The sequence below is a fragment of the Patagioenas fasciata genome, chromosome 5 (genome assembly GCF_037038585.1).
Source record: "Patagioenas fasciata isolate bPatFas1 chromosome 5, bPatFas1.hap1, whole genome shotgun sequence".
NCBI lineage: Eukaryota > Metazoa > Chordata > Aves > Columbiformes > Columbidae > Patagioenas > Patagioenas fasciata.
Window position 1 is genome coordinate 66,785,334 of NC_092524.1, and position 22,785 is coordinate 66,808,118.

Genomic DNA, 22,785 nt, shown 5'->3' on the forward strand with positions numbered 1-22,785 from the left:
ATAACGCCGCAGCGACACGATCCAACTCAAAGCGCTGAAACAAACCGTGCACGTTTGGAAACGTTTTGCACGTTCTAAATATAAAAGGAGGTTCTCCTTTTATGTTTAAGTTCTAATTAGGAAGAGCTGATTAAACAACTTATCTGGAAAGGCAGTAATGCAAACAAAAGCCTGTTCTGTGGAGCAGAGGTGTTAAGCTTTCTTCTCCAAGAGGGTTGATTTTAACTTCTTACGATTCTCATCAACCATGGTAAACACGTTGGGCAGGAGAGTTACGATTTGCTGAGGCTGGATGGATATTTTAGAGATCCACACTTTTACACCGCCTGAACATCTGCGTTGGGTATCTGTTCACTGCATTTATAGTAGTGCCGTTTCTGTCATCTTTTTTTCTTCCCATTCCCCTCCACTCCCTCCCTTTCATTTTTCTTTGCATTATTTTCCCCCCTTTACAATCATCCCTAAATCCATAACCCCAACATACAGGCGCAGCTCCCAATTCCTTCCCCATTGCACCACAGGAACCAGCAACAGCCCAAGCAATACTATTTGGGAGGGTAATACTCTTTCTCCACGCAGAACATCTGGGTGTTTTCCAATCTCCGAGCTGCTGTCTGGTGCTGTGGGCTGATGTTGCCACATCTGTTTACACTGAGAACAGCGCGATTCGCCAACACCACAGTCTGATTTTCTTTTTAAAAACACAAGTTTAGATTCCGCAGCTTTTCCATATGCCATACAGATCATAAATAGCTCTGCCAGAGGCAGCTCAGAGGCCACATATCCAACACTTCTACCCCAGAGCTTTCCATGTTGTTTTAAAACTCTCAGCAATGACCTTTTAGTGTTTCATTTGGAGATTATTCCTTTTCATCGCAACACTTGCCTATTGACTTCTCCCGAATTAGTTTCCGATACAATCCTAATCTAACCTATAGTATTCTCAGGCCTCGCCACGTTTATTTTATGCTGCTGTCTTCCCTCTTATTACCATCCTTGCGCATAAATATACGTATATTTTTATACGAACACACACACACACACACACACATTTAATAATGGGAACCATAACCAAAAGACAGCTGGACCCGTCGCAAACCAAGTCGAATGTGAAATCAAAACCTCCCTGGGCCTGAGAAGCACTTGGGACCTAAAAAACAAAGGCAGTTACTTAACTTTGAGAAGAATGTGACCGATGTCGTTTGTGTGAAACCACAAATATTTATTTTTCATGAAAAAATACTTAAAGTGTGCCACAGTGTCCATATATTCATTTGAATAGTAGTACAAAGATATGCATTTCTGAGAAAAAGTCTTAACACTGTAGAAAATAAATGTGGTTCTTAAATTATGTCAAAAGAAACCAGTAAAAAAGTAATGTTTTATACATCGGAATTAAATGAAACAATTAGAGAGAATAATAAATTATAATTACAGTACTTCAAATATTTGCTTCATGCAAATTATTTTGGTTAATGGAAATTAATTTAGGTTGTTGGGTGTTTTTTTTTAATCAACTGATCTTTTATACTTCAATGAACTAAACAGCACTTATGGTCATTAACAAGTATGTCACCCAAGCACACTGCACAACCGTGCTTACGGGATGCTACACGTTGTCTTGGCTTTTTATACAGTCAAAGTTAACAAGAATTTGGAATCGTTTCAGGTCTAATTAAGCACTGCAAAATGTTTAAAACTGTCAAGTGCTTTTAAATACAAATCATTTTTGCTCTTTAGAAACAGGAAAAAATCCAAACATGCACTTAAACCTGAAACCTCCATGCCATATATAAACAGCTCCACAGTAAAACACCAGTTTTGTGCCATTTGTTGTAAAATTGCCTTTCCCGTTCCGCCCCGTCCCCAGTCCAAAATTCAAACAGCGTCTCTACTGGATTTGTCGGTGTCTCCTTGGTCGTGTTTGCACATGAAGGTCAGGAGGAAATGAGCGATGTCCAGAGATGACCAGTAGGCAGTGTGTGATGTGACTGTGGACCAGTACCTGCTCTCCACGAGACCCTCCCTGAGCTCAAAATCAATCCTGTGCTCCAGTTCCACTAGAAATTGAACAGGAAGCAAGAAAACCTGTTAGAATTGTGTGTCGGCGGAAGAAGAAAACCACCAGCATGGTTTTCCATCAGCTTTCAGTTCTGATTCTACTTGCCGTATATAAAAATACACATAGCATCTCTGTGTTTAAGTTTAATAGCACATCCATCTAAATGAACTGTGATTTTTAATGGCACGTACATCCGTTTTTATGCACATGCTTTTAGCACAAACCTCAGCTTAGTGCATAGGAACACTAAACTAAACTTAAAGCTTAGAAAAAGCTGTCCTTCTTTAAGCAGCTGTTTTCCTTACAGTCACACTAGAAATACATTTATTTATGCTCCTTATGATCTATACAGAAATATCCAGCAAATGTTGAGGCCCCATTAGGAAACACTGACTTTCAGAAGCTGGATGCTCAGAACTTTCTGTGATAAATTGACTTATTTGCTTTTTTAGTGGCTATACAAGGAGACTACACCCAATCTTATAAGCCCCTTCTGAAAAAACAGCCATCCCTACACAGCATTAGCCCTTTTAATTTCCAGATTATTCCAAATATATTTCAGCAGTTATCCTTTCATTTCAATGGCGGGTTTGATTAATACCACATTCAAAGTAATTTTCACCGCGTGTTTAACTGGGCCAATGACTTACTTATTGTTAAGGCACTTTAGTGGTTAGAAAAAAAATCTCTATGAGGAGCAATAGAATAAAAAGGACAAAACTAAAAAGCCTGCTTAGCTACGAAAGCCAAAACCCCATATTGAGTAAAAAACACAGCCATTTATCAAAGCCAGTTGCAAGGAATTTTAATTCTTGGCTCCAACTGCGTTAAAGGGAGCATCGCACAGGCGCTGCCTCGGCTCCCATGGAATGAAACGGCGTCTCAGCGTCACCCGGGAGCATCGCACCCATTTGCAAACGCAGCGAGGAGAGGGAGTCAGAGCCTCGGGGTACCAGGGGACAACCGCAGCCATTCACACTAAGATATATGTATTTAAAAACCAGCTTCCCCGCAGGAAGGATGCCCCGAAGGACTCTGTGGACCCCCCCGCCCCGAGGAGAGGCCGTTGCAGGAGCTTGGTTGGCAGCCAAACCCACCGCGAGCCGAGCGGCCGCCCGACCGGCAGCAAATCCTTTGGCGGCCGATTGCATCATTCTGCGTGCGGCCCCACGTTCTCCTTCTATGGAGCAGGGACGGGCTTTGAGCACAGAGGGTAAAGAAACCACGCAGAAGGCCCTTGACGTGCCACCTCCCACTCGAAAGGACCTCATCGGTAGCTCTGTGACATTCGTCATTGTGCAGTTGTTTTCCTCAAGTTTAAAAGCAAGTCTCTGTCCTCAAATACTGACTCAGGTTATCTGTTGAAATGAACGGACAGCGATGCATCATGTGAACGCTGTCACAGGACACAACAAAAACCCCCGCCTTGCAACACTGCCAATGAGAAGTTTAGAAATAAAATGAAGTATGAATTTCTGTAAAGGAAGTACCTATACTTTTCAAAAAAAAAAACCAACTGCCAAAATTGCACTTTCTGTTCTGGGCAGTTCAGACCAGGACAAGGGCAGCTTCTGTCCCCAGTCATACGTGCCTTTAAATCCAGGTTGCTTCAGGATTGCGAGTGTATGAGGACATGTAAATAAACCCATTTTATGATAAACAGTGAGTAGGATTCTCTGCAGCAATCACATTGCTTTTCCTAGAGGGAGTCTAGGAACCACTGATATGCAGGTATCTTTTGGCTAATGTCATACATGCAAGTGTGTGTATATATATATATATATATATATATAGTGTATGTACAAACAGATACATAGATAAACCTTTAAGATGAAAAAAAAATATTAAAGGGAGCACAAAGGGTCAGTCCTGGGACAGTCTTAAGAGATTCAAAAAGCGGGAATGGATTCAGCATTGATGACTTCAGGGCAAAGCAACAGAATTAAACAGCAGCATATGCTGTTGCAGCAGTCCCAGTCTCCTGTAACACACAGATGCAGCTGAGTAAAAGTTTCCATGGGGTCTGTGAGGGGGACTCGTCACTAACCTGCAGGTTCGACAAAGCCCGAGCTGCTGTGCGGGAGAGGTGGTGTCTCAACACTTGTGGCCTTCTTGTCCTCCCCCTCGGCTCCATCTTTTCCCGTCTCAGCTGTCTGTGCTGTACTAGAGCGCCCGAATCTCGAAAACAGCATCCCGCCGAGGCCCTTCCCGATACTTGCAGCTCCTGCATTCAGCATGGAGGAAAAAGTAAGCACAAGGGTAGCTAAATCAAACCGCAAATTAAGGTCACTGAAGCATCCATCAATTAGAGTTGAGTGGCAGACGAAGGACAACACTATTCATGCTTTTCTAGGGTGGGAACAGCTTATCTGACCTCAGCGTACACTGTTGATCGTGAGACTAATCTAGCATACATGCAAAGGCTGTAATTTGGAAACTGTAGTTAGGGGAACAAAAAGACATGATAACGCTTCTGCAGCAAGAAATCTGGTAGTTTTATGAAAGAGAAATTACAACATATCTGTAAAAGTCTAATACTAAGGAAAAAAAGCTTTGTAACAATGTTAGTACCTTCTGTGTATAGGAATCTCATCAAGACATCTAAGATAATCCTCCCAAAAGGGTCCTTATGTTGGCATAACCGTTCCAGATCTTTAAAAGGACTATTTTGGTTGCTCAGGAAGAGGAGTGTGAAAGTTAAGAACAGATCTGTGATGCTTTATCCTGACTTTGCTGCCACCTTATGGACAAGACATTACAGACACTATAGTAACACAGCAGAATGCAACCCTGCTTTGAAATACTGCCTATTTTCACTTGAGGACTAAACTGGTTTTATATCTTTTACTTATTTGATTGGGAAGATTTCTGGCACTACATCACATTTGCCTTCTTCCAAATCCCACATAGAGAGCTAAAGAAAAGCCTTGAGTCAACAAAAACTGCAAGTGCACGCTCAAATATAAGCTCCAGTGAAAGTGAACTTAAGCTCAGTTAAACCAGGGCTTATTTTGAAACGGAAAGCCAGAAGGGCATAGACTTCATATTAAAACAGCCTGAATTTCCTATTGCAAAACCATGAGTTAAATGGAAACGTAATAGCTTATGCAGAGTATTTTTTCTATTTGCCAGTATCAGAAAACGTAGTCACAAAACAACATTTATTTTTTTCCATGGAGTGGAAACTATTAAATCACCAGGATGTTACTTCAATCAGGCCAACGACAATAAAGCAGCAATAGCGTAAACTCCTTGACCCACATCCTCTCCCTAGCAGTCTTGTCTCCAGCATACGTAAACCTTCTTTTCCTCAAAGTAAATGCCAGGAGGGATTAAAACAAGCCACAAGCATATACAGAACCAAAACAGCCAGGAATAGCCTGCTTATGGTTGCACCTCAAATAGCAAAGTTCTACAAAGGAAAGGATGTTGGAGCATGGAGGGTGTCAGTCTCTTCTCCCAAGTAGGAGGAAATGGCCTCAGGTTGCACTGGGGAGGTTTAGATGGGATATTAGGAAAAAATTCTTCCCACAAAGGGTTGTCGGGCATTGGAACAGGCTGCCCAGGGAAGTGGTGGAGTCACCATTCCTGGAGGGGTTTAAAAGGCATTTAGACCAGGTTCTTAGGGACATGGTTTAATGCCAAAGTTAGGTCAGATTATGGCTTGACTCTATGATCCTTAGGTTCTCTTCCAACTGAAATGATTGTGCGATTCTAAGGAGGTCCTATATTAACAAAAAAGGACATAAAGAACAATTACCTAATATACTCGCTTTGCCTATATTTGTTATAGACTCCCCGTAGTGGCGTCGAACCATGACCGGTGAAGTCGTTGGGCTGGTTCCAGTTGAAGCACTTTCGCTGTCAGTAACTGAGGTAGGTTCTTTTGTCGGGTTGAGAAAACTTGGCTTCATATGCTCATAAGGTACAGGGTTCGCAGTGTTGTACCAGTGGATCTGGACCGGTGAAATGTTGCTGTAGTGTTTCAGAATTAAAGGTTCTAATCTATAGGCCTGCGAGAGTCATTCAGAAAAGAAAATCTTAAGTGTCAAGACTGAAAAAAAATCACATTCCCTTCCCATACAGAGTCCTCTCCAACCTCAAATCCAAAATATCTGTAACGAGTGTAGTCTACAAAGTGACGGAACAGCAGTGTTACAGTCTGGTTGACTTTTCTTTTCACAGCCTGGAAGATATATCAGCCGCCCCGCTGCTTGTGTGCTCCCATTTGCACATTTCTCTGCAATGCTTCTACTACAGGTTGCTGTTACCACCACAAAGGCTTCTGTTACCACCACAAAGGCTTCTGTTAACAGATGTTTGTTGTTATTCATTGACAGAGCAAACTTTGTATTTATAAACAGTTAAGCTGCTTCTGGACAACACAAGGGAGCGGGAGGAACTGGCTATGTAAACATTTTGCTTAATGAGTCTTCATTGATCCCTGTGCAAATCATTAATTGGTGTGCTTAATAAGAAAGAATCATTTTCTAGTGATTATTTTTGTTTACTCGGATGTAGAAAAGCATTCTGCTGTTCTTTATCTTAAAACTAAAGTAAGTAACTATTTGCCTTAGATATCCCAGGAAAATTCCATTTTTTTGAGCAGCTGGAGCCAAACAAGATCTTGAGATGAGCAGAACCAGCATGTTTAAAGCCTGAATATGCTCAGATTCAGGCAGAGCTTAAACACAAAAGTATCCCCGAATTATTATTCTACAGCATGAAATCTCAAATCAAGCTTGCATCAAAGGCCCTTTGACAGTCAACACTGGCTGCCTATGGAAGGGCAGGGCAAAGCTACACCAGAACTATCCCACCCTCTCATAATTCGTTACTCAAGACCCTTTGGGAAATAAAACTGTCTTTGTTTTTCTACAGCATCCTGTAAATTGCTTGTGAAGCCTTTTTTAGCAGCAGTAGTATCTTTGGACAGATGATGTCTAATGTAAGGCAGAAAGAAACACAAGTAGGAACTTGACTGAGGAGGATTATTTCTTAGCATCTTTCAAAAAAAAAAAGCAGCGTAATCTTAAATGTTACGCTTCTTAATACGAAAAGAGAATAAAAGTATACGATATTTAAGGCAATTATTTGTAGGAACTGTTATTCTACAGGTATAAAAAGGAAGACATGCTTTGAAGACCACACATTATCACACAGCTGATGCTTCAAAACAGTCAAGGAAAAAGTTCCAACTGCAATTAAGACTCACCACTGGATCTGTTGGATGAAAAATATTTAGTAAGCGGTTACAAATGGTTCTGGGCAGGATGTGATCTTGACTGCCGCTGTTTCCTGGACGGACGCCACGCATTGCCAAAAAGACCGCTAACGGGGATCCCATACAGAAGAAATTCTCAACCTAAGGAGAGATTTCATCCATGTTAATAAGGATGGAAATAATGCTTTCTAACATGGCTGGATTTGATTTCTCTCTTCCAACCAATTTCTCAGTTTCAGCTGAGGGACATGTACAGTATTTGTAAGTCACAACAGGGAAGACTTTGCTGTGAGAAGAGTTAGGTGCCCTGGTGTAAAGCAGTTGGAAAACCAAAAACCAAGTTAGGTATTTGAACTGAAAGAGGTCTACCAACATTGGAAAGGCTGGAGCAAGAAGAATTTGGGAGACACTAAGGAAATGTGATGAGTTTCATAAAGACTGAAGTCTGGTTTCTTAGGCGACTTCCCAAAGCTTACCACAGCTCCTTAATCTTACCCTAACCAAGGGCTCCATGACTCATTTTGCTACACATACCTATTGACCAAGTAGAAATGCAAGCTACACTGAGTATTGAAGTCAAACAAGAGGATACTTATACTAGTCACACACACATAGAGGCTGGCGTTATGTACAACCTCTTATCTTACCACCACCTGGTGTTAAGTGAACAGAACAGCGCTTGTCAAAAGTGCCACAATGTCACGTTAGTAACCACTGCCCGGGACAGGTACAGCACACAGAGATTCCACCGGCTACTCGCACACCGGTCAAAGCTACCGTGACTTTGCTCTAAAAGGACCATCTCAAACACTGAGAAGAAATCGAGGAAACCTGGACTGACCCATCTGACAAAGGTCACTGAACGTGCATCAACGGTAACGACTGTTGGTCACTACCAACCTGGGCCGGGATTCAACAGTGACCTAGAAGTGGATGGCTTTGTATCCCACCACCAATCCTCAGAACATCGTCTCCTAGAAACATCAGATGTAAAACTCCATAGTCAAAAATATTTTCAGAAGTCAAAATTAATTTTTAAACTTCAGAGCATTTGCTTATATGAAAAACTAATTTTACCATGATCACTGTGACTTTCCCAACAGTCGTGCCCAGTTTGCGGGGCGCTACAACCCAGCAACTCCCAGTGTGCTGCTACTGCACCAGCACGAGAAATCGCTGCATTCTTGCTAAGTGCGAGCGGAGGACGCTTGGATTCCCATGTGCCTTCACTGTATGTCAGCGCATGGAGCGCGGGCGTAGACATAATGGTCCGTTTCATCTATCAGATTCCAGCACTGATTCCTCCTCCTCTGACTTGGCACTGGTACCCCACCTCTTCCTTTCAAAAGAATGTGCAAGTCCCAGTTCCATTGGGAAAAAAAATATCTAGGTCTCCAGCAAAGCTATTCGATGTCATATGCTGCAAAGCGCTGCTCTGTCACCTGTATTGTCACCTTAGTCTAGCACAAAGCTGCTCTTCTTTCTTATCATCAGGCTTTACACAGACCCTTACATTTCTGCAGTTTGGGCAAAAAGCTTTCTTATCTTCAAATACAATAGAAACAGATACAGTGCAATCCTATAAACTGAATAAGTAACCTTTAACTCTGTCTATCTGCTATTCGTGTATAGAGTGCCTGGAGTACACAATTACAGTCTTTCTGCTTTAAAAAGAAAGCAGAAAGTGGCTGCCAGCTTACGCTTGCTACCAGATGCTTAAAAGATGTTTTCATGAATTCACCTGAGGCCACTACAGACTAGGTAAAAATTGCAAAAGGTAAATAGCTTCAGTGGTTACACAGTGCTTTTGTTCCATTTCTATTGCTAAACACAGGATTAACAGCGTCCACCAACAGATGCTTCATTCTTGGAGGGCACTGTTCTTTGCTATGGATTTTCTTACATGCACAAGCCTTTCAACATGGTCTTCCAGCTCTGGAAATGCTTACAAAGACAAAGTACCAATTGGTGGGTACCCTAATGGGTGGCACCAGACCAATATCAAAGCAGGAAATGCTACAAATAAAAATTCAGTCTTCAAAAAGTTGAGTCCTTTAAATTGTCACCATTAGACTTCTCAGCGCTGTTGCAAAGTGGCTGAAGACTGCCATGCCACCCAATCTATTGGGAATAGAGGACTAAAGTCTTTCTAGAACATTAATTTTGGTGTTTCTCCTAGAATCAGGAGTGGGGCACTTCACATATAATACTGTTTAACAACAGAGAAGAAATGTTTACGAACATGACCTTTCAAGATAGCATTTTTCTCCTGGGTATGATTCATAAACAGCAGACTTAATGAATTTATTTTTATTCTAAGCAGAAGCTGACTCACACAGTCATCCATTCATCTTCAGACTGCAGTATTTTCAGAATTTAGAAAGAAAAAAGCAGCTGAACGAGCCAACAGAAGTGAGGCAAGCGCAGCTCTTCTGTGCATAGGTAAATGTGGGGAACAAGTGAATGTCTTCAGTGGTGATGTTAAAAAAAGAAGATACCGAAGGTGATTAAAATTCATGTTTCTGTGCTGCCTTTCAGCCTGGAGGATCTCAAACATCCTCTGAGAGCAAGGAAATACAGAGCTCTGCAGCAGCCTCTGGCTGTTCTGCACCCAGGAATGTCCGGCAGCCTCAGCACACAAGGGGAACAGAGCCTGACACCAGTATTACACAGGGAATTGAGCTGGGCAGCTGTGTGTGCGACTACCGCAGCACATTTCTGCAGTCAGTTTAAAGGCTTCATTCTCTCTCATAAGGCTGGACATCAGCATCCCATTGATCTCTCATCATTCTTGTGCACGTGGTATATCGCCAGTATCGTAAAGATTTTGTGATAGTTGTTATCAACATTGGCATCGCTGTCAGGTGATGCGACACAGAAACCACAAGGTCAAGTACAACCGGGAGCAAGTTTCTGTAACCCTGGGTGAATGAGAAGTTCTGAGGAATCCTGAAGCACTCTGGGACAGCACACTGACGAGTCTAGATTTAAATGAATTTCCATCTCAGTATCAGGGAATCACTGCAGTAGGTCCTGCCCTCCCCTTCCCCACTGTCATCGAACATCACCCAACAACAGTTATTCCAAGCACCACAGGTCATTGAGAGGCAGGCATCACACCAGTCCCCATGTTCTCATGTTCTTCAGCTCCTTTAGCCTTTAACCCTGACTCCTCTTACACAGCTGCTGGGGAGAAGGCTGCATATATAAGCTTTACATTTACAATGGGGTGTTGGATTTGCTTTTAAGTCATGCAGGTTCTATTGCTTTAACAGTTTATTCATTTATGCCATCTGATGAGAAGTAGAGAGACAAAGATACCTCACTCTCAAGTTCCCATTCTGGTGGCTTGTCCAATATATTAGAGTAAAATACACACCATATTGTGGGGTTTATTTATTTTTTACCTCCCCAAAGAGTCAGTCAATCACAAAGATCATTTCCTCTAACATGAAAAACCAGCCAAGTTAGCTGTTATATTTATTCTTATGCTTACCTTGCCAAAAAGCTACCTTTGTGCTTGCTCAACAACAAGCAAGCTTGACTCTGCTTAACGTAGGACTAGTGACTATGTCTCATCCTGGGAAGCTGAATCTGTTTCAGTCCATATAAGAAAAAACATACAGACAGTCACCAGCCTTTTTATTACAGTGGTACATCCCCGCTCATGGCAGGGGGCTGGACTGGATGACCTCTGAAGGTCCCTTCCAACGCAAACTATCCTGTGACTCTATGCCCATTTTGTTGTGTAATACAGCCTGAGGACAACAACATCTTCCTTTCAGTAAGGTTAAGAAAAATTATGTACTGTCATGGCAAACTACCTAGCAGTAATTTGGACTGATCCTGTCCTCTTCCCTCTTTCTTTTCCCCTCTTTCCCTGCTCCCTCTAGAAAGCGCCTGTTGAAAAAAATCTTCTGTTTAAACACAGCTGAGTGAAGAAGAATCTTTTCCAGAGCTGGAAAAATATCAGCCTGGCTCCAGCTTCCTTGATAGTAAAGATAATGGCACGATACATGCTTTCAAGCAGTGGTGAAAAGAAGGCTATGACAAATTGAATTATGGTTAGTTTCCCCTTTTTTATGGCTCAAGATTGACCTTGGCTTCTAAGGCGCCTTCTGAATACAGAAAGGAAGAAAAACGGCAAGTTAAGAAACAATAATCTATTTTCTTCTCATCTATTATGTCACGTTTTTAGTGTTTAATATTTCAGGATATAGTCAAGCAAGTATGAAGTGTTACACATCCCACCAAGGAGATAGAAAATGCTTTTTCCCAAGGACAGGAAGTCATAGCAAATTATACAGCTGATTAGCAAGCAATCTATTTCACGAGACTGAAAGGAACTTGTGCTAACTGTCAAAGCACTGGAATTTGGAAAGAAAATCGACCGCTGGAAGAAATTCAATCAGATTTGCTCAGAGATGTGACATGTTAGAAGTAGTCCCCAAGGAAAATGGATTAGTCTAGAAAGTAGAAGTTAAATTGTTTCAGATATGGGATTAATGATGTAATTTGTCAAAAAGGTTTTACCTTTCCACACAATTGTACGTGTAATATTTTATCAATCTAGATGCAGGTTTATATATTTACATATAAACATATATATTTGTAATACATGAATACAATAACATGTTTACACAAACATACACACATTTCAACCAATACGTTAAAGTTATTATACCAACATCGTGTGTAGGGATGTAAAAAAAAATATCTACGCAGAATAACTCATATCGCAGGTGTATTTTTACAGCAGATAGATAATTCACTAAAAACCTCTCCAACATACATACCTTAAATTTTAAGGCAGGTGGGTTTGATACTGTGGATGCCGTTAACTCACGTAACCTCTCTTCTATCTCTCTCACCCTAGAAAATAGAGATCACTCTGAGATCCAATTAAAAAATGTAACCTTAACCTCCTTGATGCAAACAGGTGCTCCTGTGAGGTCTGACGGTTTTGCGTGCTGGGAAGAGGCAGTTCTGGCATCGTTATTTCTTGGAGGCAGTTTGACAGATAAAGAATCAATGTCTGAAACCCTGTCGCTCTGCCCACAGAAGGATTCAATCAAGACACGACAGTTTCCTTGTTCACCACCCCAAACATCTGCCCACCCCCGTTACTCAGAAGGGGGTGACTCACCTCCTGTTTCCTTGGTGTCTTTTGCAGCCAAATCACCTCGTTTGTTTGTTTTCAAAAAACACAAAACAGACAGAACCACAGGAAACTCCACAGCCTAAGCATTATGGAGTTCTGTATTGTGGTAGAATATCTAAAGAGCGCTGTCCCACCCTTTCAACTATTATTAAAAAAGGCTGTTCACATCTTCTGCTTAGCCTGAATTAAAAATGTAGCTATGATATAAATCATAGAATGGCTTGGGTTGGAAGGGACCTTCCCAACTCACCCAGTGCCACCCCTGCCATGAGCAGGGACATCTTCACCAGCTCAGGTTGCTCAGAGCCCCGTCCAGCCTGGCCTGGGATGTCTCCAGGGATGGTTCAGCCACCACCTCTCTGGCCAACCTGGGCCAGGCTCTCACCACCCTCAGTGTATAAAAAATTTCTTCCTCATGTCCAGCCTGAATCTCCCTTCTTTAGTTTAAAACCATCACTCCTTGTCCTGTCGCAACAGGCCCTGCTAAAAAGTCTGTCCCCATCTTTCTTATCGGCCCCTTTTAAGTACGGAAAGGCCGCACTAAGGTCTCCCCAGAGCTTCTCTTCTCCAGCTGAACACCCCATCTGGAAGGTAAAACTGCCCCAGAGCATTACATCCTCATCAGAGCAGGAAAACATCATCTCCTTCAGTTCCACAGAAGCATCATGTAAGCAAATATATTAAGCGTAACCTCTGCCACTCTGATTAGAAAGAAGCAAGTCTAGAGCATTACTTTCAAAAAAGTTTGTATGCTTTAATGAGCATGATTCAGTCTTAAAAGACAGCATACAGAATTCTTGACTCTTGTGAACTGCTGCTGAAAGGTTTAAATACACAACCTCACATGCTGCAGGTATGTTATTCTACAATGTAGAATATTTATACATGCTATGACACACCTTATTCAGGTATAAGCATTTCCAGAAATCCACTGTGTGTTTGCCATCCTTAAACACTAGAAATCCAGAAATCATAGCATGTCAGTAGTATATTTTCTATCATTTCGGACTGAAGATGGCTCTTGAAATGGAAAGCCGCTCTATCTATACAGAAGTGCCAGTCTCAAGTAATACTTGGATTACTGTGGATTTAACCTGATGGCACGTTGGAGGATGCCTAAGGAGCTGGAGCATGAGTGTGAAAATGGTAATTTTCCCCTACCATATGGTAGTGGTATGTTCCTACCACCAGACAACTTCATTAGGTTTCTTACTTCTCTCAGAAAGATTTCACTTTATCCAGCCTTGCAGCTGACAGATGTCCTGTCCCAATCCCTAATTACACAAATAACCATTTCAAGCATCGCAGATCTGATGCTCTATTAATGCTTCCAAAGTACCGCCAAGAAGGAACCAAAAATGTGATCATTCTTTATCCTCACCTCCCTCTTGAAAGATTGAAGCTCAAGCTACTGTTACGAGATTCTCTATCTATGGGCATTCCATAGCACCTCGATATCCAGGTTAGGACAGGGAGGTCACCTAAACACCGTGGGGACACCACGATCATCTGACAATGAGAATCCCGACCACTACCTGCAAGGTGCTGAAACCAAGATTCCGTTTGTCACAGTGGGCAGCACTGCTTTGCACCCCAAACAGCTCAAACATTTCTAGACGGCAGCAGAAAGAAGTCAGCAAATGATCCGCCACAGAGTAGCAACTCCCTAAACCAAATCACCGCAATTACAACATCTGTATCCAGCTGCTGGAGCTCCATTTCCAAGCTGAGCCTAAGAGAAAACTTGTCATTTTCCTCTAGAAACTTCAGAACTTCACTGCTCAGGTTCTACTCAGTATTCCAGCTCACTGCCCATCCGCGAGCTACTTTGTTGTGTTTCTCCTCAAGCAGGACTAATGGCCTGACCTCCTCCTTCCTGGCTGTCATCTGCTCCCAATGCATCTGGCCAGCGAGCAGTAAGCAGCTTGTTGTTTGGTTCTGGTACAGCCGTGGGATGTGGATTCAGAGCTCCTATTAGCAGCGTTTAGTATTTACCACTGCCACTCAGCACCAGCAGAAGAACATCAACCAGAAAAGGTAACAGCCATGGTGGGTTCTGGAAACACTCAAACGGCATCATCTAGGGATGTGGACTCAAATGGCATCATCTAGGGATGTGGTTTCTCCTTTAACTATCAGAAGTGGATGCATTACCGTTGTTCGGCTATGTAAAGTTGTTCAAGTAAATGTTGCTCTTCATAGCTCATCCAACGGTCTTCAAGCTTCTCTTTCTCCTTCTGCAGCGACTGTTCGTAAAGCCTGAAGGGGTTCCAGCCAGTCATGATGTCGTAGGTGATGACGCAGCCCAGTGAGTGGGACACAATCGAGACTTTCCCCCCTTTCTCCTCAAACTCTGGATTCCGGGAGCAGAAGAGTGTGTACAGTCGGTTCAGCTCCTGCTCCAGCCCTTTCACCAGCTGTTTCAAGAAGGTAAGGAAAAGAAGTTTAATATCAACATCGTATCACTGCTGTTCATGTATGTTCACATACTACACTGACCAGCTTCTCAAGTAGCTATCTAGGATAAGCGTAATAGAATCCCAGAGACATGCCAAGCCTCTAATGCACTTCAAAAAAACCTATTTAAAGCTGCCAGAAAACTTTTCATCGCTTGTCACAAAAGTTCACGCTGGCCTCAGTTCCACAATAGACAGACACCCGATACACAGCGGAGAACCCAGGAACCCTGAAAAATGAACTTTGCATTACTTAGCAACGAGAGAAATACAGCTTTTTGTAGGCTTATTGCTAGTGCTGGGAGCTTAAAAGGTTCATAGCAATCTCACCACCATTGCTGCTATCAGAAAAAGAAATATTATTAGGTAGCTGAGGGCTTAAAACGATATTGCCAGCTGAAGGACTTATACAAATCTCATTTTAATGAAAGGTAGCATCAAATCCACAGGTAAACTTTGAAAGTCTCTCTTCTCCTAGCGCCAGCCTAACCATGCACAGAGCACCAAGGCTGCAAAAAGATTACCATTACTCCATACATAATGTAGTCGATACAGAAAAAAACCCTATAATTCCTATAGAAACTAATCCTAAAACATCCCTGCAAGTGTTTCCAGAAGTGTGACACACAGAAGATGCTATTGGGAGATGCACTGTGACTGGAGTCACCATCCTTGCAGGGGTTGAACAGAGATGAGGTTCTCAGGGACGTGGGTTAGTGCCAGGGCTGAGTTAACAGCTGGACTTGATGATCTTGAAGGTCTTTTCCAACCAAAACAATTCTATGATTGATTCTAAGAATCTCAGGCCTATGGACTCCCATTGCTCTGAATATGCAGGTACATGAAAATGCTGTAAAAACCCTTCCCATTTCTAAGCTGCTGACACAGACTCACTTTAGACAGCCATTTCTGCTCCAAATAAACTACTTTGATTATACTTTTTGCTGTTTCTCAACTCCTTTCACTCTTAAAACACTGTATTTTGATTACTATGGATGACCATTATGTACTTACAAAGTGTTTGCTTTCTTTATGCAGGGTCTCTCAGAAGAAAACTTTGCTTACGTTCCTAAATCCAGGCTGTTTTAGCTTCTATGCCCTCCTCTAGTAAAACTTGCATAAAACCACACTTACTTCGTCTCTGTAAAGAGGACTTGTATAATACATTATATCCATTGCACTGCTGTTCAACATATCCCTTATACTTCGTACTTTATCTGGAGTAATGGAGTCCACAGTGTCTGGGGAAGAAAAAACAAAGATACTTGAGTTACATGTGGCAGAACGATAAAATCCAGATAAAACAAGGCACATGGAGTGAACACGGCGTGAAACTTCTGGGGACAATTTTGCAGACTGCAGCTGCTGGAACAGCAAAAGAACCAATAAGTGAGAGATGTACCTCCATCAAGGGTAAGTTTTGATCTCCATTCAACTGGGAGAAATTCAACATGCGTTGCAAGATTGGAAAAATACTTTTCTTCTACTCTTCTTACAGTATCTCGCAACCTATAAGAAAGAAAAGAGAACGTGTTCCTGTATAAACTACGGTTAGTGCTCTTATCAAATAAAGCCAACATATCCAGGAACAGCACATTTCTCACTGTTCAAGTATGGCAGTGCATACTTACTAACATAGATAATACCTCACCTCATGCTTTTGTTATAAAGTACTTAAATTCTCATAAGATTAAAATTAAGTATTTGAAATCTTGAATCCACCAAAACCAATAACGTAGGCCAGTATGTAAGGAAGATAATTCAGAATTTTATTTTAATTTCACATCAAATTGGAAGGCTCGAGAGTTCTAAGAGTGAGAGAAAGGATCATTTATTAGCATTTTAGCTTCCAGTAGCAGATGGACAGGCTAAGTTCCTTTTAAAAGGCTTCTCCCTTCTAAAGCATATCTGAACATGACCACTGATGCACCTCTGGAGGGATGTGCGAAACTTTAAAATACCTCGGAAACAAAGTACAGCTGACCCTTTTTGTTGTTTGGGGAGAAGGGGAATAACAGCAAGCTATATTATTTTAAAAATGCTATTTTACTAGTGTTGTGTGAAACACTGATCAGCAAAATATGAAGATCACCATGAAATTACACAGGTTAGTAAAATATCCATGCATTCTACCAATCCATGCATTCTATCAAAAGCATCCAGCAACCAAACTGGAGAAAGCAGCATATTTTTTTCCCCTATTTTAAAGCAAACCCCTTTTAATGTTTGTTGCAACCACGTGCACAATGACATTAACCTATTTGCACTTCTATCAGTCCAAATGCAATTTAGTAAGTTTAACTCCCTGAGATGCTTTCCTTGAATATATTAACGCTCTTCTGTTCTCCTCCAATAGAAATAAGAGAGTTTAGCTTAAATCTCTACCAACACACCTAAAAAGCTAAAAATTACAGGAAAAATTTTACAGGAAATCTTGATTTAAGATTCCAGCAGCGCATATTTAATGCACTGAAAGGCTTCTGAAAGGCTCTGCAATCTGCAAAGGTTTGCACACCACTGGAAATTTACCAAAATTGCTATTCTGGAGTAATTATTATAATGATAACCCACAATTAAAATGCTTTCTAACGGGACTCGCAATAAAAATGTAATTGGTGATTATGGAACAACACCAAGTTGATGTTGCTTGTGCAGACGTCAATTTTTGTGCTACAAGCAGCATCACTGGCAAATACAACTTTTGAATCAAAACAGGAGATTCAGACAGAGGCACAGACACCAGCTTTGGGTAAGAGCAGCCAACAACTACCACAACATTACAGCTACCATGGAAATACACAGAATAGTTACTTCATTCAATTGGCAAGCACAGGAGCTGATCAAATTTAGAGGGTCAGTCTAAAGGTCTGACCTTTACCTAACTCAGGTAAAACAATAGGATTCATTTTTAACTAAGGTCAGAAAAATGGGTAGTAACATTCCTAAACTCTAAACACTAAATTTGTCTCGCTGCCGGAAGCTGTCCTGGGGAGCCCCGTACCCCTGAGGCCACAGAGAAGGGCAGGACAATGGAGGAGTTTGCCTCGGTTGATGAGGACCGGGTTAGGGAGCAGTTAGGCAATCTGGACATCCATAAATCCATGGGTCCCAATAGGATGCACCCGTGGGTGCTGAGGGAGCTGGCTGAGGTCATTGCTGGACCACTCTCCATCATCTTTGCCAAGTCTTGGGAAACTGGAGAGGTGCTTGACAACTGGAAGAAAGCAAATGTCACTCCAGTCTTCAAAAAGGGCAAGAAGGAGGACCCGGGTATCTATTCACCAGTCAGCCTCACCTCCACCCCTGGAAAGGTGATGGAGCAACTTATTCTTGGTGCCATCTCAAGGCATATCAAGGATAAGAGGGTCATTAGGGGCAGTCAACATGGCTTCACCAAGGGGAAGTCAGGCTTGACCAACCTCATTGCCTTTTATGAGGACATAACCAGGTGGATAGATGATGGTAAAGCAGGGGATGTGGTCTACCTTAATTTCAGTAAGGCATTTGACACAGTCTCCCACAGCATCCACACAGCTCAACTGAAGGAGCGTGGTCTGGATGATCAGGTAGTGAGGTGGACTGTGAAATGACTGAAGGAAAGAAGCCAGAGAGTCATGGTCAATGGCACAGAGTCTGGTTGGAGGTCTGTATCTAGTGCAGTGCCTCAAGGGTCGGTACTGGGACCAGTACTATTCAATATATTCATCAACGACTTGGATGAGGGAATAGAGTGACTGTCAGCAAGTTTGCTGATGACACCAAGCTGGAAGGAGTGGCTGACACGCCAGAAGGCTGTGCTGCCATCCAGAGACCTGGACAGGCTGGAGAGTTGGGTGGGGAAAAATTTAATGAAATATAACAATGGCAAGTGTAGAGTCTTGCATCTGGGCAGGAACAACCCCAGGTTCCAGTGTAAGTTGGGGAACGACCTGTTGGAGAGCAGTGTAGGGGACCTGGGGGTCCTGGGGACAGCAGGATGACCATAAGCCAGCACTGGGCCCTTGTGGCCAGGAAGGCCAATGGTACCTGGGGTGGATTAGAAGGGGGGTGGTCAGTAGGTCAGAGAGGTTCTCCTGCCCCTCTACTCTGCCCTGGTGAGACCACACCTGGAATCTTGTGTCCAGTTCTGGGCCCTCAGTTCCAGAAGGACAGGGAACTGCTGGAGAGAGTCCAGCGCAGCCACCAAGATGCTGAAGGGAGTGGAGCATCTCCCATGTGAGGAAAGGCTGAGGGAGCTGTGGCTCTGGAGCTGGAGAAGAGGAGACTGAGGGGTGACTCATTCATGGTGATCAATATGGAAACGGGGAGTGTCAGGAAGATGGAGCCAGGCTCTTCTCGGTGACAACCAGTGACAGGACAAGGGGCAACGGATACAAACTGGAACACAGGAGGTTCCACTTAAATTTGAGAAGAAACTTGTTCCTGTTGAGGGTGGCAGAGCCTGGCCCAGGCTGCCCAGGGAGGTTGTGGAGTCTCCTTCTGTGCAGCCATTCAAACCCGCCTGGACACCTTCCTGTGGAACCTCAGCTGGGTGTTCCTGCTCCATGGGGGGATTGCATTGAGTCAGCTTTCGAGGTCCCTTCCAACCCCTGACATTCTGTGTTTCTGTGATTTAATATGTGTAAGGACACCAATTCCCCTCCACAATCTGGAAGCACAAGTTCAGCAAAATCAGAGATTAGGTTTCAGTGAAAAAAATACTTTGATATTGTTATTTGGAATATGTACAGTAAAATACAAGGATATCCCTGATATTTTTTTTTAAGTTACCGCTGTACTAGTAATGCCAGAATACTGCACTTGATGAAAATAAAAAACCCTCCAATTAAGTATATGATGCCATAATATCTTAGCTTATATTACACAGAAATACAGGATATACTGTAAGATTCCTTAACTAACCCTCCCTATGCTACCCAAGTGGCTCTCAGCACATCATTCCTTTCACCTTGGGTCAGCTGAATGATGGTTCCAGCCTGGAGGAGGGAGGAACCGCCTCTCCCCAGACAAGTTCTGCAGTTAATATCGGCACTGACACGAACAGGTTATTGTACCAGCTGCTGTGCTACATTTAGATAATAAATGTGTTTAACTACACCGTCAAACAACAAAATCATGTCACATCTACCCAAGACCTGTTCATTCAAGCACTGATAAAATGCATCTTCTCTATTTACCTACTTACAGGACCTCCTGCAACCACAGCATCTAACCACATTAATGATTAGATTGAAATCCATTCCTTAATGAAATTAGAGCATATAATTTTAAATTACCCTGGAAGAAGAGTTCTGTTTTTACCTTTGTAACCAACAGGATCTGCCTAATGATGCAGATGCATCACATAAGCTGCACCAATTTCTCCTCGAGGCAGTAACCTGATGACAGAGCATCTCAAATGAGCTCTGGTAGGGTTTCTCACCAGCCTGGGCTACATACAGAGTATTCCATGTCTCAGTTATACACCGTATTTTTGCACCTCTCTTTTCATTTACTTCTAGGACCTCTTGTTCACACGAGGCTTCAGTTTTGTGCTCTGAAGTAAATACAGGTCGAAATAAATACAGAAGTTTTATCCCACGGTAAAATGAGCCCAAAAAGAAGCAACAACAAATGTATGTGGCAAAGGCCAAAACGCACAAGACAGTTTTTTGTGGATGGTAGAAAGGAAGACACCTGAACAAGTATTCCCTTTTGCAGATCCAAGCACCATACCAAAAAAATGCAAGGTGTCATGGAGTTTGTTTCATCTGTGTTCTCACCCTCATTGTAAAGAACTTCTTCCACATGTCCGGTCTGAATCTCCCCTCCTTTAATTTAACACCATCACCCCTCGTCCTATCGCAACAGGCCCTGCTAAAAAGTCTGGCCCCATCTCTGACTTCTCGAGCTTGTCCAGGTCCCTCCGGATACATCTCCTGGTGGCACCAAGATATGGGCAAGGGAAGAAGAAGTGGAGACACTGATGGGCAGACCTGGGGCTTAAGTGGTATCTGCACACAGAACTCCACAAACAATCTCACAGCAACAGCTTCCAAGTGCATTAAATAACTCTGTCCTGGTTTTTTTTAAATATTTTAATAGCCCCACTAGCTCCCCAGTTCCCTTCTTACCAGCATGTGCTTCACTTGACCACTATTCTGACAACCACCAAGAACAACGGAGATTCCCCTCTATTTTAACAAAATGAAAAACCTCTACCTGCTTGGCAAAGTCACTGACCAGTCAGGGCCAGTCCCCCTGAAAGCGCAAGCACTGGCCACAAAACCAGAATGTATCTTTGCTCTTTTGGCTTGCAGCTAGTCCATACATCTGAATTAAGGTAGAAAATAGTGTACCCACAATTTAATGACTCAGGGAAGAGGAGAAGAAGGAAAAAGTTAAACATACAGCTTAAACCAAAGGGTCTGTTGTCATTCATAAAGTCAGCCTCATATCTGGACTTGAGTCGGTGTGGCAAATATTACAAAGCACTCACATAGCTGTATTTTTGATGATCCTTCCTTGGTCCATTTTCTGCCCAATACCATGCACGACGAACACAATGTGACTGGTTTGCGGTGGCTTGTCTTCTAACGTGGCTTCTTCTACATAGCCTCTATGTAGCCTTGTCCCACTACTTGAAGCTGTAGAGAACACGCTATCCTAGGTCAGTTACAGTCTCTGAAGTGCAAAATGGTCTTATATGTTGACACAAACTTGGCTTTTTTTGAGACCAATGAAGTATTTTGAAAATAAGGTTATGTATAAAGGGAATAGCATGTATTTTTTAATATCTGCAATTTTAATCTCCTGAGAGATTTGAGTAACTGGGAGAGAGATTTGAGTATCAGTCAATGTACTAACAGGTCATTTCCACTGTAAAGATAGTTATTTTTCAAAACATTTCTGCAATTAGTTTTTTAGAAAACAGTTGTACAATTGTCCATCCACTTTTACAACACAATCCCCTCCCTCCATGTGCCTCAATCATTAAAATTCCTCATATCTCCACCTTACTCCCACAGCTTGGAAGAATCATGGAAATGATCTGGCCACAAAACTGAGAAGTGTTGTCACTCTCTGACCCAATTAAGAGAGCTGGTTGAAAAGCTTCCCAATTTTTCCTTTTGGTGGGGAAAACCTACGTTTTATTTCAAGCTGCTCCAGCCTCCCATTTCCCCAGTTGTTCTCTAGTTCAGTGGCTGGGCCAAAAATCAATTACCTAGGGTAAATCCGGGTGTTCTCTCACTGCCAAATCCACTGTCACGGTGTGTCTGCATCCCTCTCTAGTGACAGACCCACAGACAGGACCACAGCAATCCCAAATTGCTTTGTTTTCAAAGAGGAAAACACTACAAAAACACTAAGGGCAGTTTTTACACAGGACAGGTTTGGTTTCTCAAGTGGGCCTCTGTTGGATATTTCCCCCCACAAGTTGTTTAGGGCACATCTTACTTATTATTTATTACACACTATCCAAATAATATTCTCGATACAGAATACTTCATTTCTTCTGGAACTGAAGCACTGAATTATATTAATTCTCGGCAAACATTAATTAAGTATCCACCCAAGAGCCCTGTGGGGTAAGAGGGCATTAATTACAGGACAGAGACATGGCGATTAAAGCCAAACCTACCACATGAGAGACCAAGGAACAAAACAAGTATGTATGTTCTTGTTTTTCTAGTTGTCCAGCAGTGCATAGGAGCACCATGACAAGTTCCAATGTTCTAGGTTGGTAATAATCTGCCATTTCCTTGAGGGGGACCATTCTCTCTCCCAACCATCTCAGCTTTGCTGGCTTTACAACTGGTAGTTTTGGGCTTAAATGTGCCTGGCTTCCTGCTGTAAATGATTTCTAAGTGCTACACCCCTCATCTCCATTCATATGTTTGTT

The 22,785-nt window shown here is 42.4% G+C and overlaps 1 protein-coding gene across 2 annotated transcripts in view; it reads right to left on the reverse strand.

Annotated features, from left to right (window-relative positions):
- Positions 1-1,245: 1,245 nt before the first annotated feature.
- DDHD1 (DDHD domain containing 1) overlaps positions 1,246-22,785 on the reverse strand; it is a 37,115-nt gene continuing 15,575 nt past the window's right edge. The window contains exons 5-13 of one of the 2 annotated variants that reach the window (XM_065839811.2): positions 21,382-21,529; positions 16,306-16,412; positions 16,038-16,144; positions 14,602-14,864; positions 12,083-12,158; positions 7,278-7,427; positions 5,823-6,075; positions 4,110-4,286; positions 1,246-2,060 (exon numbers count right to left, since the gene is read on the reverse strand). In XM_065839811.2, coding sequence (XP_065695883.1) covers positions 1,879-2,060; positions 4,110-4,286; positions 5,823-6,075; positions 7,278-7,427; positions 12,083-12,158; positions 14,602-14,864; positions 16,038-16,144; positions 16,306-16,412; positions 21,382-21,529 — 1,463 coding nt within the window. In that variant the 3' untranslated portion in view covers positions 1,246-1,878. The remainder of the gene's footprint in view (positions 2,061-4,109; positions 4,287-5,822; positions 6,076-7,277; positions 7,428-12,082; positions 12,159-14,601; positions 14,865-16,037; positions 16,145-16,305; positions 16,413-21,381; positions 21,530-22,785) is intronic. The other variant, XM_065839812.2, reaches the window with a different exon arrangement.